Source organism: Uloborus diversus, chromosome 4, assembly GCF_026930045.1.
Source record: "Uloborus diversus isolate 005 chromosome 4, Udiv.v.3.1, whole genome shotgun sequence".
Classification (NCBI taxonomy): domain Eukaryota; kingdom Metazoa; phylum Arthropoda; class Arachnida; order Araneae; family Uloboridae; genus Uloborus; species Uloborus diversus.
In genome coordinates this window covers 159,811,264-159,830,339 of record NC_072734.1, presented here as the reverse complement: position 1 = coordinate 159,830,339, position 19,076 = coordinate 159,811,264, and the positions used below count along the sequence as shown (strand labels likewise).

At 34.2% G+C, this 19,076-nt stretch overlaps 1 protein-coding gene across 1 annotated transcript in view; it reads left to right on the top strand.

Annotated features, from left to right (window-relative positions):
- Nucleotides 1-19,076, top strand: part of LOC129220445 (chitin synthase chs-2-like) — a 66,864-nt gene that overhangs the window by 11,337 nt on the left and 36,451 nt on the right. Inside the window, 6 exon segments of the mRNA XM_054854865.1 lie at nucleotides 663-879; nucleotides 1,208-1,587; nucleotides 3,049-3,142; nucleotides 4,351-4,556; nucleotides 12,408-12,487; nucleotides 14,580-14,688. Of these exon segments, the coding sequence (XP_054710840.1) occupies nucleotides 663-879; nucleotides 1,208-1,587; nucleotides 3,049-3,142; nucleotides 4,351-4,556; nucleotides 12,408-12,487; nucleotides 14,580-14,688 (1,086 nt within the window).

Genomic DNA, 19,076 nt, shown 5'->3' with positions numbered 1-19,076 from the left:
TTCGCAATCACGAATTGCGATGAGGCTCTACTCGTTGGATTTCTTGTTTGTACAAACGGCTCTTATCGTAGTCATAATTACGAAAAATATAATTTGAATCCAAGGCGTCAAAATTCAAAAAGATGCCAGCGGCTGGATGTTGTTTTTGGTCTAAAGAGGATTTTTTAAAGTCAAGAGGATCAAGTATTAAAAAAGTTGATTCTGGGGGACTTGGACGCCACCGCCAAGGAGGATGATCATGCTCGTGGACCAGAGGAGTTTGCATTATAAGTATAGAAAAATAAAATCAAAGGAACATCAATTACGGTCAAGTAAAAACAATAAGCAATCGCTATTGCTAAAAAAAGGAGCATCAATATTCCTTTTCTTTTTCAAAAAATTAATCAATGATTGATAGAAGTTAAAAAATGTTTTTTAATGCTAATCTTAATTTCTTGTCTTTAACGTGTTTCATTCTCCTGCATTAACTGATAACGAGGTTTGGTTGAAACTCATAATCCTCTTAGGTATAACATAGCATTAAATTTGAATACTTAAGTAACTTGCACAAATGTACAAAATTTCTTAAATGTTATGTACTTTGATAACGTATTCATATTGTATAAATATATTTCCTAGCTCGTTTTTATTGGAAGAATCGTAACAAAAGCGTATTTTTCTAGGTATTTTACGTATGTATTTATTTCTGTGTGGAGAACTTTACTTATTCTCTGCTCAATGTTTGGACTTTTGCATATGAATATGGAGCATGCAGCTGTAATTTTTAAAGGTTTTGGTGCTAGCTTTAGAAGCCATCCTATCAATTTACAACAAATCAGAAGGACGCTGCTTCAAGGAAACATGCCAGACGTACCGACAGCCAGCCCTCTTGATGAACAGGTTAGTTCTTCGATATTATCAATTGACTAATTTTTTCAAGTTTATTTGTTAAGATTTATCTCCTATAGTCTATTTATTGAGAATCGGCGTGTCAAGGATAAATAAATTTTCCACTCTCATCCCATTTTGCCTCCTGGTTGCCATGGTAACGGCAGAAGATTACTGAAATTTTTTCCCACGCTAGTTCTGCAAATGTTACGTGTTGTAGAAACAAGGTTGGGAAAAAGTTCATCCTGCCGTAACCATGACAACCAGAAGGGGGAAAAGTATTTAGCATTGACACGCCAATTATAAATGCATGGACTGTAATAATGTTTCATCGTTACAGGTATCTATTCCTTCCCTCGCTATGACCCCCATACATGTGGCCATGATTCAGATAAGCGCAGCTTTAGTTTGTTACGTGTTTGCGAAGTTTGCCTGTAAAATCTGCATCCAAGGGTTCAGCTTTGCATTTCCCATCAGCCTAACAATACCGCTTTGTATTTCCGGAGCGATTGCTGCTTGTGGACTGAGAGCGGAGGACCAGTGCACTTTTGATTCTTTCATACCGAGGTACTTGTTCTGGACTTGCCCAAATGGTAACTTCTTGCAGGAGTTTGTATCGGATCAATATGCTTGGATGTGGCTTTTGTGGCTGTTGTCCCAAACTTGGATTGCCGTTCATATTTGGACGCCCAAATGTGAGAGATTGGCCAGCACAGAGAAGTAAGTTTAAAGTTTTATTAAAGGAGCTTTTTCTCCTCCCCCCCCTTTTTTTGTACGTGTACTTCTTTATATTTAATTCTAAAACACTTGTAAATTTCATGTACTTCTCATTGCTACAAATACTTACATACATCACGCATACGCACACACTTTTATAAAAATAGTAGAACTCCAATTATCCGAATCAACTGGGACCGGACCCCAGTCGGATAAAAATTTGGATAATTAGGTTTTCCGAAAAAAGGGTCCATTTCTACCACCTACTGTTGAAAATGTGGAAAAAATATTTTTAAAGGAAAAAATCTTTTAATTAGTCAAATGGAAACGTAAAACTTCATACTACGCGTACCTACAAGTGTTGCTCCTGTACGTGAGTACAGTATGTGCATATGGTACTATAAATAAAAGTCATTGCTTGCTAAACGTCTCGATTGAAGTAAGCTATTTGAATAACTTCTCGAGAGAAGGACAATGGTATGCGTAGACAGATTAATTATTATTGTGCAAATCATTGTACGTTTTCGCCTTAATCTTTTTCTCTGAAACTCTGAAAGCGATTCGTATAATCAGCGATTCGGATAGTCCTAGTACGGATAATTGTCGTTCTACTGTACATACACACATTGCGTTGTTTAAGTAGTTGCTTTATCATGCATTATTGAAAGTTCTTGATATATTTTGTGCAAAGGGCAACAACTATGCAGTAAATGGAATTTTTAACTACGGTTCTCAGAGTGTCCATGTGTGGCATGTAACAGTTAGCGAAACGCAATAAAATTTGTCATCTTTATTACATGATTTAAACTAACTAACTTTGCTGAATATGTATTGATGCACGGTAGTCGGACAATTCAAACTTCAAGTTGTCATCAATTCTATGCAAACTTGCTATAGAAAAAGTGATTACAAATCGATGATTCTAATATGTTTTTTGACGATGATTTCAGGAAAAATAGTCAAAAAGTTCCATTACGTAATAGCTTTTCAGAAATTTAAACCTTTGATTTTCGTAGCACCACCAATTCTAGCTGGGCCCAGATTCTGTTGTTGGTCGTCACTTTTGTAATAAATAGTGTTATAATTAAGGAAAGGGATCAGTATATAATGTTATAAACTGTTCTTAAGGCGAAAGCTGAAGATTTTTGCTTCTGGGACAATTTTTTTAAAGAGGCATTTTTTTAGTCAACTAATATACCCTCGCCCCCCCCCAAAAAAAAAGATTTGTTTCATCAGAGCTGCCTTAAAAACAGCTCTAATTTGTAAAGTGTAGCTTTAATTTGTAAAGTGAACAGGTTAAAATTTAAAAAAAAAAAAGAAATTGCTTTTAATTTGATAGTCATTCTCTCCAGTCTCATTTCTTTCAAGAAAATTCAAACTACCCAGCTTATTCTGTCGAATTTTAACTTTTCTCGTTCGGATCTACCAATTTCTGTTGTTTATGGAAATATGTTTCTATTTTAGGTTATTTGTGAATCCTATGTATTGCGGCCCACTGATAGACCAGTCATTGGCATTGAATCGTAGACGAGACGATGAGGGAGAAATAAAAAGTGAAGTAAGGATTCATATTCGTTTATCTTATTTATTTATATATTTTTTCCTACATTTCATTCTCCCTTCGAAGGAATTGTGCGAGACTTGCGAAGAATTAAGTTTTAGAAACATGAATAGCTTCATTTTTAAAATTTCATTCTTTAAAGCAAGAAAATGCATACGAGTAGTTTTTGAGGCCCAACATTAACCGCAAAATAGTAAGTGTAAACATTGTATGGCTTGTCTAGATTGAGCTTTGCATTTGAAATATTTAAAGCTGTTGAACGTGATATGACATTATTTATGCTCTCAATGTCCTGCTAATCAATGTTCTGGTTTACAGGGATAATCGAAGGACAAGGACGCTCGAATATTATCCCTGTAAACCATGAATGAAAAAAAAATGGACATCTACGGGAAAAAATGACTTTGGGACTATTTGTTGGCTGAAAGAGAAAAGAGAATGCTCGCTCCATTCCCAGAGACAACTCGACCCCTATTTTGATAAGTAATTTGCAAACAGCACGGATAATCTTCAGACGGATAAGAAGGAGTTCATTACATACCAGAATTAAATCTACATGATTACTTCAAGGATTCTTAATAAGAGTTACAATGCCTGTCATATCCCTTCCAATATTCAATGATAATGAACAGGGCGTTCATAAAAGAATTTCGGCAATTCTGAACCCGAATTTTTAACACAATCATAAAATTAGGTTCTATGTACCTGATGGTTAATTTATTTAGATTTTAAATATTTAGTAGATTTCAACATGTGACTCATTTGTGGCGCGGCTCGCATCCAAATGGTAATCCACCCGTTCCCATGTGATGGCATGCATGTCTTGCGTGAGATTTGCAGTAGAAATGATTATATTTTGCCTGAGATGGTTTATACCTTGGAGTTTTTTTTAATCGCAAACATTATTCTGGTGATTTATCTAGAAAAAAAGTATCATGGAGTCAAATATTCCTTGGAGGCTAAGAAACAGACTCTGACCTTCCAAACACTTGTTGCTGAATCGAGTATCAAATGCTTCCTCTATACCTATTATTGTAAAAAACGGAAACTGGTGTGCATAAGATTTGATGAGTTGCCGATTTTTGACCAACTGACCCTGACCTAACTCATACCATTAACTCGATGCGATTTCTCAGAATCCCGTAGTTCTTTTGTGGACACCCTGTATAGTCCCGTTTCTGACATTTCGACTGTACTTCCTGCAGGAACTTGACTTGGAAAACTCGAAGGAGGACAACGACATTTCTCAGTACTATGAAAGTATTTCGATCCGTAGTGAAGCTTCCAGTACGACTTCAGGCAAAGGAGTCCCGGTGAAAGGAGCTGACCACATCACTCGCATTTATGCATGCGCAACCATGTGGCATGAGACACCGGAGGAGATGTTACAGATGCTTAAATCCGTTCTCAGGTAGGATACATTTTTGAAAGCGTTACTGCTACGTTTACTTTGTAGTCGAATCCTTTAATCTGTATGTGCGTGGGACTTGACTTCTATGATCTTACTATGATCTTACGAAGATTTCTACATGTCTCTCCTTTTTCATCTCTTAAACAGTAGTGCTCCGAGAAGAGGTCACTCTGACCTCCCGAAAAAGTGTCTTTATTTGGTAAATTTTGTCTGACGATTCCGAAAATTTGAAGACATAATTGTGATGTTGCAATTTTTAAGTGCTCAAATGTCCCTTTTCATAAATGCATAACCGTATTTTATCATTCTGCAAAATTTGGAGTTCCCGGCAAATTGAGAGTTTTCACTCTCACAAAAATTTTCGTTTGGGGTGCCCCTGTCCTTAAAGGACAAGTCCGCATTGATTTAGATTAGTTGCGTCAGCGTATATATCGGATTGTCATTACTTAAAATAGTATTCAACTGTATAAATTTGATGTAAAATGTTAAGTTTTGTGATAGTGTTTGATCTTACTATTGCTACAATGTTTGTAAAATAATTAACCAAATATAATTAGGGCAACCTAACCTGACAGAGTATGTAATGGCATCATCAGACTGGTCGTAGCTTTCACAATGCTACCAAGTTAGCTTTGCCTCAACTGACTAACCCGTTTATTTAAATTGATAAGGGTCATCGTTAGTTGAAAAAAAATGCAAATTATTACAATAATTTGAATTTTTTGTGCTTTATTGAAAATATTACACGTTATTTTGTGCTGATTTCTTCTTTCTAAGATTCTTCTTAGTGATTTATGTCAGCTCATCCTAGTAGAAAATTATTTTGAAGTTTGCAAGAACAAGAAAGAGCCCAATACATTTGCCCAGAAATAAAACGATTACACAAAATCATTAGAATGAAAATCTCTCTATATTTTTTATTAGCTTCTTATTAAGGAAACAAATAATGAAGAAAAAGTTCAAACATTGAAGAGATAACTACTATTTTTATAAATTGAAAATAATACAAGCTAGATTACGTTTGAAACAATCACTAAAGGAGTCTTATATTCTTCACAAAACTTTTATCAGCATTGATATACCATCTTAACACTTTCGTTTCATATTTGCAAAAGAATCGAGCTGACTTTCTTTATTTGTACTGCATTTTCCTTCAAGGTGATTGTTTTCTTCGACTTATATCTTTTTCGATAAGATAAAATCGTTCTAACTCTAGAATTTATTGTCTTTACGTCATATAAACACTCAAATCACTCGAAAACTCCTGCCTTGCTTTTGAAACAGATTTCCATTTCCAAAGGAAAAGAATCGTTACTGGTCTCTTGAGGAATGCTGTTACAGCTCAACCCTACTTAACGCTTCAGTGAGAAGTTTGTTCCTTTCTTACCAAAATTGTTCCAGTTGCGGGAGAAAAAAAATGAAGCGAACTTAATTCCAATACCTATTATTATTTACTTTCTTTTTGTGACAAGGTAGAACAAAGTAGTTTTACTCTTGAAAATTGAGGCAGTCGAGTAGAAAAAAAAAAGGCTGTGGTAATTACTCAAGGTCGAATGGCAACAAGTTAATGTTTTGTAAGTGCGTGAGATACATTTTCAATGAGCTACTTGGCGGTGCCAGTGTTCAACTGTTAAAGAGATACCAGCTGTATTTTTCTCAGTTTTTTTTGTTTCAATACATTGTTCTAGAAAAAACGCGATAGATATTTGTTTCTCAAATATTTTCAGGTCATTTTCCACAATGATTACCAAAATTCTTTTACCACTCCCCCGCCCTCCTTTTTAAAAACTTCTTTATAACGAATGCTTGTACAAAATATGGCACTGTACAGTGGCGGGTTAACAGGTTTGGGGTCCTGTCGCAAATCACTTTTGGGGGCCGAGTTTGTTTATCAAAAACGGAAAAACACTTATGTACATTGTCGTATTAACACGTGGGCGGAGCCCTCCGAATTTGCGACATGGTAAATCCACCATTGGCACTATAACATCTTGTGACCCACCCACATACCAATTTAAATGGCTAAATGCCATGGGAAACTTTTGCAAGGGGGTCCTGAGATCCCTACACTTTTAGAATGGTACTGATGAAGAAGAAGTGTCTCCAGTACTCTGCACCCAAGGTAACTCCGCAAATATTTGACAGTTTAGATCCTTCTCTACTAGGCTCCTCACGACACTGTACGAAGTAAACTATTTTAACACCTCGTTAACCCTATGTCTTTGTTTATGCCTCTCTAACACCTAGATTTTTTGAATGTTTCGTTATTGTGCCCAGTCGAAATTAACATTTTTCATCGCTCTTTTTAAAAAATTTGAACTTTTTAAACTCCTTTTTCATAATAATTTAAATTGCGCTTCGTCATTCCTTTTCTCAAAAAAAAAAAAAAAAAAAAAACTTATTGCTTCTTTCTGGACTTTAACGATTCATTTTAAACATTTTACGACCTCTCGTGTAAGCTAAGTTTTTCGAGCACTTCGTTCGAAACTAAGCTTCTTTATTTTCTTTTTCAAGAAATCAAATTTTCTGTTACTCCTCTTATGACTTAACTTTCCCTATCAATACTCATGCAAATCAAGCTCGTATTATCTCAAAAGAACTTAAGCTTTACCTTGGTAAATAATAACTTTTTTAACCTTCCTTTTCAGAGTTAAATTTCTTAATGCCCTTTCATACGAGTTAAATTACGCTAACACATCATTTGAATGCAACGATTTATGAAGTCTACGGTGCATTTCTTTAGTATAAGTAAACAATACAAAACTATCCGGAACATTTTATTGTTTCAATTATACTGATGCAAAAACGCAATTTAAAAAAAAAACATAAAATGTGAGGTGTAGCGGTAATCTTATAGGAACTAACATCATGAGCGCTTATGAGCCAAGGGAAATTTAATAAGATTATATAGAGAATGGAATGTGGTTAGCACCCTTAGATCACAAATCAAGGGCGGCCATATAGGGGGAAAGTGGGGGCTATATCCCCCCTTTAAAATTAGATATTCCTTGCTTTTAGTACTTTTTTCTTTGCAAAAATGAAAAAACATTTCTTCTCCTGCCTACAGTGAATAATTTATTAAAAATATCAAATTTTAATAATTCTAATCTGTACTGAAATCGGTTTCTATGGCGAAAATATCCTGCTAAACCATGGGGTAAACATCCGAGCCCCCCTTAAAATTTTGCATATGGGGGCCCATGTCACAAATGATTTTTTGTCTAAGATTGACTAAAAACCTTTTTAGTTTTTACCATATCTCTCAGCATTTCGACTCGCTTTTTGGCATAGATGTTTTATTAGTTTCAAAGGGCTGTTGAAATTCTGACGAATCTCTCGTTAACTGCTCTAAAACGAGCGGCAGATATATAATAATGCAGTGGATGTGAGTGAGAAAGCTATGGAAAAGTTTCGTCTGAAATAGCCGAAGAAGAGGAATGCGAGAGAGACGTGTTATTGTACTACAACAAAACTCAATTATGTATTACTAAAAAATCGCCCGTCGTGGTATGACATGGTGAAAATTGTTTCTGCATTTGAACGAAGCAATTTCCTGTTTGGTGATATTTTGACAGTTGAAATTTTAACCCTAACTCAAGTGGATGGACTCAAAACTCCAGTATAGCGTCCATTGTTGACTACTGTTTCATTTCTTCATTCTCCTAAAATGACTGTCTTACCAGTGAAACAGTTAAGTTACCGGATCTAGTTCTGCCTTGTCAAAATAAAGCATTTCCCTGCATGTCAAACATTACCAAAAAATATTATCAAATTATCATGCCGTGTTGCTAGTTTCCTAGTAGATGACGTCAACGTTACTCGATCAGTGAATTTGCTATTTATATATGAGGATTACATTAAATCATTTAATCAGTTATTAAAATCTTTTTATGTGTTGTGCATATAAATATGTAATTGTCTTATTAGGGTCCCAAGAAATACGTTGACAAACGTATAATTCAGAAAGCACCGAATGACTCAGAGAAAAATTTTCTTTTTTCAAAAAATGGTCTATTAATATTTCATTGAAAATAATTTTCGTCATTACCATCCTATTTCGTTAAACAACTGACGTTTATTCGTTCCGTTTTTAAATTTCTAATTTTTTTCTTGTCCCCTTGCCAACGTTTCAATAGAAACAAATACAGCGGACGCCGGTTTATTGAATCAGTATTTAATTGAATTAACTGCTTTAATGAATCAAATCATCTAAAACAGAACAAAATCCAACTTTATTGAACTAGCCGCCTTATTGAATCAGCCGCTTTTTGGAACCAAAACTGTTTAGAAAAAACGTAATTCATATAAGCGGCGGACACTACTTCTCGTTTATCGTATTTTTGAAATAGAATTCAATTTAAATGAATAACACATGTTTTGAGTGTTGTTCATCACATTCCTTTTGTCGAAATGCAATGCATTGTGGAGTTAGACTTCAACTGTAGGTGAAAGTTCTGCATTCCAAACGATTAAATATTAAATTATATCCCTATTGTTCGAAAGTGTGTCTTATGTCCCCGTCAGGCTACTTCTGATTCACCCATTCACCTTTTTCACCTCATGTTCTTCTTCATGCGTCTGCGGCTGAATGAGAGCAATATCTGGGGCATGCTTGATGTTCCGTTGGCATAATTGGTGTTCCATCGGCATCGGGTGAAATTAGAAAGCAGTGACATCATATTCGGTGAATGACTCAAAAGATATAACGGAACGATATTCGCATCACGGTAGCTCAGATCATTTGCACAAAGTTAATGAGGCGTCACGTGTGCCTCTGCTCAATGGCAAACATGGTGAACAATATTATCGCTCCACTTTCAAATAACAGTTGCGGAAGCAAATCGTAATCGTTTGTCACCGAACAGACTTGAAGTGAACTGAGGTGATTCAATTTGCATTTCTGTTGGAATGTCAATGCATTCCGTTAGGGAATACCTGCTGACCTTGACCAACATATATATGTACTTGGCTTTTAACTTATCAATTAAGACAGAATGTTTGTAGCACTTGGAAGATGTGAGGGGTAATTTTGATTTCGTTCAAAAGTAAATTCAATCGGACCTCCGTATATCGTAACAGCAAATTTCCGGTGGAAAATTCGACATTAGAAATTTTGATACATTGAAGTGGATTTTAATTTTATCATAATTACTTCTAAAACATTAAAATTAATGTGAATATTGTTGTACGATAATCCATTTGCAATTTATATGCAAAACAAATCATTTAAAGGTTAATAATTAAAATTTCAATTAATTAGAAACTTTTATCGAATACTTAAAACTTTTTAAAAAACAGTAAGTTGTGGTTATTCTTTTTTTAGAAACAACATTGATCATAAATGCACTTTTTTTTTAAAGTCCCATCAATGTCTTGCTGAACAATCCACTTTCGTGACAAGTTCAACAAAGAAATGTTCCTATTTATTCAGTCCACCAAAAATGTTACCTACATTTTCTGTGAACTTAAGTCCAGGATATGTTCTTTCAAACGTCTTGCGTATTTCGTTTTTCGACGGTTAAGAAATGCTAACAGATTTTCACACAAACTAAGCAGATTTAGGAGTAAAGAGCAACCCTCGGACAAAAAGAATAGCTAAACATTTTTTTTTCAAGACAGGTCACATCCGAAATGTAATAACGACTTCCAAAAATTTAAAAATTCCTGAACAATACAATCACTTGTTCATTCATCTCTCAAACCTAGTTGATTTGTGGAATTTGTAGTGACCCTAATTAAACTTCCCTTTTCTCTTGACATTAATTTTTGTGAGTTAAATGGTTTAAAAGGGAATAAAAGCTATCGATATGTCTCGAAATTATTTCGATATCTATAGATTTTTTTTCGCTATAGAGAAATAGTTTTCTATGTAACGAACATGGAGATTAGTCCAAAATTCAAAAAACAGAAGACTTCGATATGAAGAAGTTCGATGTATGAAGGTTGGACTGTAAATAGATTCTTGTATTACATTTCAATGTTAGAGTTTGGAATGGAGGAAATAATTGAGGAGCTTGTAGTGTATGGGGAATGCGCGACTGAAAGAGTGACATTTTCTTGCGTTATCTATCAAAATTATAGATAAATAAAAATGATTGTGTAGATATATATTGAAAAACGTAGATGGAGTAGATAAATGAAGACATAGATAAACATAAGCTGATATTTAGTTTCAGATATATTTAAATTGATTTACAGATGTATTCATTGAAAAATTATCAAACATCAACCAAATTTATGTAAGCAACCATCGGAGGTAGCATTCTTGGCGTAAAAAGGCAATCGGCATAAAAAGTGAAGAAGTTGTGTTCAAGGCCGCCATCTTGTTGCCGAAGTACTAATGTTGAATAAGAGAAAAGTATGAACACTCTCATCAGAGCAATTCAATGATGGCTAAACAAGTCAGAGTGATGAGGTGATCACTGTGACATTTTACCTGTAATTTAAACTATCCCAAGCATTAAAAAGTATCCCAACTCAGAGCAAAAAAATATTTAACATTCTAATAGTGAATCTTTTGTTTTTTGATCGGTATCCACGGCAAATATGTGAACTTAGGTTTAGGTTGCTTCATATGCAAAAATATACACCTTTCAAACTCCTTTTTCATACCACTTAAATTGCGCTTCTCGTCTTGCGCTTTTCTTAAAAATAAATTAAAAAAGAAAACACTTATTGCGTCTTTTTGGACTTAAACGATTCAATTTAAACATTTTACGACCTCTCGTGTTAGCTAAATTTTTCGAGCACTTCGTTCGAAACTAAGTTTTTTAATTTTCTTTTTCAAGAAATCAAATTTTCTGTTACTCCTCTTATGACTTAACTTTCCCTATCAATACTCATGCAATTCATGCTCGTATTATCTCAAAAGAACTTAAGCTTTAACTTGGTAAAAAATAACTTTTTTAATCTTCCTTTTCAGAGTTAAATTTCTTAATGACCTTTCATACGAGTTAAATTACGCTAACACATCATTTGAATGCAACGATTTATGAATTATACGATACATTTCTTTAGTATAATATAAACAATACAACACTATCCGGAACATTTTATTGTTTCAATTATACTGATACAAAAATGCAATCTAAAAAAAATCATAAAATGAAAGGAGTAATGGTAATCTTATAGGAACTAACATCATGAGCGCTTATGAGCCATAATGAAGCTTCCTATGCAAAAATATACACCTTAGAATTTACAAGAAATTTATTCATAAAGTGCGTTTGAGTATGAATTATAGGTTTTGTATTTGGATTGTTGGTTCTGATAAACTTATTTATGAACACAGACCCTTTGAAAACATGTTTGCAGTTACTTCAAAGTTCAAAGGTCATTTTTGGTATAGGTGCGATTTATTAAAGTCGTCTGAGACAAGATTTATTGCTTTCTTATTGTTCTCTTCATACCCACAATGAAGGACCATTTTAAGTTAAACTAGAAAATCGTCCGTCAAGATATGACGGGTGAAGATTGCTTCTACATTTAAACGAAGCCATTGCCTGTTTGGTGATAGTTTGATAGTTGAAATTTTAACCATAACTATAGCGGATAAGTCCCAAAGTCCAGTAGACAGCGTTCATTGTTGACCACTTTTTCGTTTCTTCATTTATTCCCCTGAAATTTCAGTGTTACCAGTTTAACTGTTAAGTTGCCGGATCGTGCTCAGACTCGTCACAATAACGCCTTTCCCTGCATTTTAAACATTTACCAAAACATGTTATCAAATTATCATGCCGTGGCGCGAGTTTCATTGTTGATGACGTCATGAGCGTTACTCGATCATTGGTTATTATATATATGAGGATGCCTATCAAATGTGTTTAATTAATTGAGCATTTTCTTTTGAAGGATGGATGAAGATCAATGTGCGCGGAGAAATGCGCAGAAGTATTTGAGAATCGTGGATCCGGACTACTATGAATTCGAAGGTAAGTTCGCCTTGACAGTGCCTCAAGGGAAGATCGCCTCAAACAATTTATTACATACTGTCCTTAATAAATAAAATGTTTTTTTTCTTGTAACAATCTTGCACGACCAGTCAAAGTTATCTCTCCTTACTCATACCGCATACAAATGAAAGTTGTTTTATACTTATCGTAAAACAGACAGAATGAAAATTTAATGTTTTTTTTTTTTTTTTTTTTGTGCATTACATTGAGTTTTGTCGGAGAAAAAGTTCAAGTGAAAATAAAATTTTATCTTATTTTGTTGGAACTTAACTTTGGTGGAATAATGTGCAACATGTGGTTAACCACTGATAGTCAGTGCTGTAGTTGGAGGAAGGGGCGGGGTTAAAGGATGTTCTTTAAATTATTTGGATTTCTTTTGAGAAAATAATGCAAATGTAATGTAAGATGGTTTCAAACCACTTCTTTTGGTGAGATCCTCCAAGCCCCAAGGTGCGTTCCCCCAGACATTCCCCCCCCCCCCCAACTGCAGCACTGATAGGAGCCGAATATAAAAAAACAAGGTTACAAGAGTGCTTGCTTCTGTTTTTAAACTACATCACCTGTCAAAATTAAAATTTGATTCTTCGCAGAATCATTGTTTCTTCTCGGGTTGTTAAAGCTTAAAGCAGAGAACAGCGAATGCTCCTGTATTTAAAGTACAACGTCAATATGAAAAAAAAAGTTTGAATTTTGAGATCTTGAATTCAAATTATGTTTTTTACAATCATGAATTACAATAAAACCCTACTCGTTGGGTTTCTTGTTTCTACTAATTGCTTTTATCGCAACCATAATTTGAATTCAAATGAATGCCATGTGTTGGATGCTGGATGTTGTGTGCACAGGCCCGGCTCTTAAGGTAGGCGACTTAGGCGGCCGCCTAGGGCGGCAGATTTTAGGGGTGGTAAATTTCGAAACTGAAATGTTTTTAAGAGTATGAATATCCGTTTCAGCGCTGTAAGATTCACTGCTTCAATGCTAAAAAAATATTAATAATAATAATAATAATTTAGAGTGTATACCAGTGCTTAGATATGCAAAACATAGTTCGGTATTGAACTAGAAATTCAATTTAGTTTTAGAGGCGGCAAATTGCACGATTTAAACATAACTTGAAAATATTAATATCTGTTTCAGCGCCATAAGATAAACTACTTTAATATTACTAAAAATATAATTTAAGCGATATACCAATGCTTGGATATGCAAAACCTAGTTTGGAATTGAACGAGAAACTCCCAAATTGTGGACACTTTACTATTATTTTTATTTTATTAAAGTATCATTATTTTATTTTTTTACTATTATTATTATTCAATGGAGGGGGGGGGGTTGTCAATATCGCCTAGGGCGGCAGAACTACTGGAGCCGGCCCTGTGTGTGCAGGATACTGTTTTCGCATAAAAAGGATTGTGTAAAGTCGAGAAAGCCGTTTTTCAATAACTCCATTCCAAGTGGGGCATTGGCGGCTGCATTATAAGCGTAGAAAATAAAATCAAAGGACGGACGTTTTCAACGGTCAAGTGAAAACAGTAAGCAATTCGTAATTACTCAAAAAAAAAAAAAGAGTTGTTAGATGGTTGAAGTAGACAACAACAGACTTGTCAGATGGTAATCCAGTTAGTTTATATAGCTTAGCGTATGTGGGAGCGGGTAGTAGAAGAAAAACTCACAAAAAGTGTAACTCTTCTTTGTGCGCATACTAGACCTAGAGATCCTATATAAGTATATCCGTATTTAGGATCTCTAACTAGACCTAAGGCGATAAAAAAGCCATTGATTTTCATATTCAAACAAGTGGAAATCCAAACCGAATGCTACTAGTGTGCGAGAATGAGTAGTAAACATGCCGAAAACTATAAGTATGAAAAATAAGAAATACGCTGTGAGGAAGCATGAATAAAAATGCAATAAAAAAAAACTAAGGTAAAATATGTATTCATAAAAATTAACGACTCTTCTACAATCTTTTGATGCAATAAGTACGGAAAAAGAATCGCTAAAATTTCATTTATATTTCACAAGAAAACAAATTTCGAGTCGCATTAAATATGAATATTATCTCTTGCAGTTCATATATTCTTTGATGATGCCTACGAGCTGTGCGACGGAGATGATGAAGAAATGGTCGCCAACCGATTCGTCAAGCAACTCGTTAAAATCATGGATACTGCAGCCAGGTTAGTCGCCAATTCAGGCTTTTTAAAACTTTCAAAAGAAAAGTCACCATTTCGAAAAAAAGTGCAAGTCTTTGAGCATGTCCGGCTTTACTGCAAAAGGGGCTGTCAACAAAGGATGTCACGTTTTGAGAGAGGAAACGGTGGGGGTGTTGGTGAAATTGTGAGTTTGTGACAAGAGGGAGAGGGTATAAAAGTTCATGACGTTCTTCAAAGAAAAAGCTTGAATTCAAAAGCACATTTATTTTAGACTATTTACAATATTTACATCTATCATACTCAACTTCTACTAATAAAAAAATTGCCGAATTCTCCTATCATTTTCTCCTTAATAAATAAAATCTTATTCTATTTTTTACACTGTTGCCACAAGTCAAAAGTCAATTTTTGTTGCCTCGAGGTGGAAAGGATGATCATTACTTGGTTTCAAGGCTTATCTCCATCAGAGGGGGTAGTGAGAAGTGCGATCATTTTACAAGAATAAGTTTGCGAAAAACAGTGTAACATGTGACAAAAGGGTGAGATAAAAATGTTTATGAAAAGTATGACATCATTTATGGACTGCCCCCTATTATAGGAGAAATATTTTCATCTTTTCGTCCAACAGTTGATCAGTGCCACTTTCACAACATCCCCCCCCCCCAAAAAAATCTATCGCTACTTCTATACGATTATCTGTATGTATGTCCGAGGTAAACTTCAAAACTACAGGACCCATTTTAATCATTTTTTTCACCACAGATAGCTGCGTTGTCAGGAAACAACAAAGGCTATAATTTATTTCTAAAAAACTTAGTTAAAAAAAGTTATTATGGAAAACAGTGCATTTCATGTAATTTCCTCATTGAATAATTAAGTATAGAACCCATTGTTACAAAAATTTGTTGCCTTACAACAGCAATATTAATAGTAATCATAATGAAAATCTTGAATCAATGCTTCTCCGGAGCAAACATGAATTTAAAGTTATTTAAATATTCAGAAACTCTACTCTTTGCACACTTAGGGAAACATAGTAGAGAGCTTTTTTTTTGTGTGTGTGTGTATGTGTACTATTTAATTAAATAATTAAATTGCACGGTTTTTTAGTGATCTTTGTTTTTGTTAGTTCATATTTTGGAAATTCTTTAAATTTTTATATGCTTAAATGTCGTGTTTTCGTTTCTAAATGAATACTATTTCGTTCTTCATACTTATTGTTATTTTACTTTTATGGGTAAGGAAGAAGCTCGTTTTTTAATCACGTCAAAGCGGTGTGTTTTGAGTTCTTTCAGTTAAAACAGAAAACGAATGAAAGTAGCGATTGTTTCTCACAATTATTACTGACCCATGCAACGCCGGCTATTTTTGCTAGTACTAAAATTTGTTGTACGCTACTTTACAGCTTTTCCGAAATTAATATTCACGTAGGTTGTCGAAAACTTTATAATATGCTAGTTGCTTTCTATTGATTAAAAAATAATAATAATAATAAATCCACCTTTTTTTTTAGTATTGATCCTACTACTATTTTGAAATTCTTATTTCGTTTCCTTCTTTCGTTTCGTCCAAGAATTTATCATTTCGTCGTTCGTCTTAAAAATATTTGACGATGCGGATTTCAACACATAATGAATATGAAACGATTTGCCCTATATCATGTTCCCACCCAGGTGTAAAATGACATCTTCGTGTAAGCAAAACTTATTTCCATAAAACTTTTTGATGATCCTTTTTTCCTTATCTTAAGAACTGTAAAAGTAGAGACCATGAAGAAAATGCGAATGATTTTTTCCAATGAATGGAAACGCCAGGATACGGTCACGTGCAACAAGGCACGTTTTAAAGTTTTCCGTCTTTTCATATTCGTTAGCATATGGAGTTCACACGTTTTTTCTCTTTTGGTGACCCTACTGTTTAACTTGCTAATTCCTCTTGAAATTTTTATTCACTTTTGTCAGTTTCCTCAGAAAAAAAAGAGCGATAAAAGTGAACGAACTAGAATTATTATTAAGTTAAAACATTAAAAACACCCAGACTATGAGTCCCTCACTTCGTATTAAAATGAAACTCGTGGGGCAGAACACATATCAAATTAATTTTTTTTTCTGGATATATAGTAAAGTATAAAAAAAGAAAAGATAATCACTACTACGTTTTACTAGTCGTCAAAGCAGAATCAAGAGGGAAAATTGAAAATCCTTTTAAAAACCTGATTTACTAAAATCAATTACGAATGTTTTACTTGTTTTCAAGTAGAAAATGACATCAGATAAATATTTTTATTTACTAAGCTTTCTCACCTATGTCTGCAAACAATGAAATCGTAACTAGTAACGTGTATAAAGTCTTATAATTGTATTTAAAATTTACAACAATGGTTATAATTCCAGTTCTACAGAACGTTGAAGTTCCAAACCAATTCCATCACGAGCAGAAAAGATTGTTCTTTCGGTTGGTATAAATATTTTAAATGAACAAGTAAGTCTTCATTACCAAACTGGTGAAAGAATGCTAATTTATCATGCTTGTAATTTATAGCTCCTGTATTTAAAGTTGTTCGAAGATGAGACATTGCTAATAAAACTCTCGAGTCTCTATCAAGCCATCTTTCAAACAAAAAATTATTATCAAAATCTTTTTATCCGTTTAGGAGCTAAGGTGCCACAGACCAGATTCACACAGGTATACATACAGACACGTCTAAATCCAAGCCTCCTTTCATTTTGAATCAAGGGTTGAACGGGGGTCAGTCCCTTCTCACGAAATACTATGGTTTGTTTAGATCAGCGGTTCCCAACCTTTTTCTCTTTGCGAACCCCTTGGAACAGGCAAAAAAGTTCACGAACCCCCTGATGTTGAAATTAGTAACATGTAAGAAACAATAAAAAAACAGCATGTTTGCTTTCCATTTTTTGCAGCATTTGATTGCAATAAACAAAAATATAATTGTAAAATATCATTAAGTGCAAACATTAATAAAAAGTTAAAACTACATCTACAAGAAAAATTATAAACAAGAAGTTTTATAAACCAACTATTTTTTTAAAGCATACTTTAAATTGGGGAAAAAATCCTTAATGCGATATTTGTGGCTGTTTGACGGAACAAAGAAACTGAAAGTTTGGTTCAATGTCTGACAGTTTGAGTCTTAAATCAGGCTCTGCATTCAATCTGCTTCGGTATTTATCTTTGAGATAAGTATAGGAGGAAAATCCTTTCTCGCACAGATATGTTGTACAAAATGGTAATAAAATTCGAATTGCTTTTTTGGACAAAACGGTATAGTCATTTCTTACACTGAGCCAGAAGTCAATTAACGAGAGCTCTTTAAAGGTAGTTTTCAATGAATTATCACAGGATAACTCGATGAGCATTTCCTTTTCAGGTAATGTCAGGGTGTTCTCTAAGCATGGATTTCCTTCAAAAGGATTGCGTATCCAGTTGTTTGAGAGAGGGAAGTTATGCCTATTAGGAAAATACTCGTCAAAAGTTAGTTCAAGATGTTGCAGATGTTCACATACATTTCTTTTAACGCTTTCATCAAGTTTCATTGAGTTTTCTGATAAAAAAACTACTAAGAGAAGTGAAACAAGAAAACTCACCCATTTCCAGGCATTGGATCCAGAAATTCAATTTTTTAACCATAGCTTCAATTTTATCATATACAACGAAAATATTAACTGCACCTTGCAAGGATAGATTTAATTCATTTAATTTTGAAAAGATGTCAGCTAAATATGCAAGCCTTTGCATCCAAAGAGGATCGAATATGCAAGTGGACAAGTGAAATGGATGATCAACAAAAAATGCTTGGACTTCTGACTTCAATTCAAATAAGCGTGTCAAAATTTTGCCACGGGAAAGCCATCTAACTTCTGTGTGAAGAAGTAAAGTAACATGAAGGCTTCGCAATTCCTCACAAAGCGCGTGAAATAGACGGCAGTTTGTGGCACGTGATTTTATGAAATTTACAATTTTTACCGCATCATTCAAAGTAGCGGATAATTCTGCGGGAATACGCTTACATGCTAATGCTTGTCTATGAATGCAGCAATGAGTCCATTCAATTTTCTCGTTGATTTTCTTTACTCGCACCACAAAGCCAACAAATTTTCCTGTCATTGATTTTGCACCATCCGTGCACACACCCACACACAAAGACCAATCTATTCCATTTTCTTCAAAGTAACTGTTGACCATTTCGAAAATTGCTTCTCCAGTTGTGTTGGTTTTCAAAGGTTTTGCAAATAGTACATCTTCTTTAATTGTATCGTTAAAAATATACCTAACATAGACAAGTAATATTGCAGCGTTTGCTACATCAGTCGACTCATCAAGCTGGATCGCAAAATTATTCTCTTTTATTCTATTCACAAGTTCTTTCTCCACATTACCTGCCAAATCAGTAA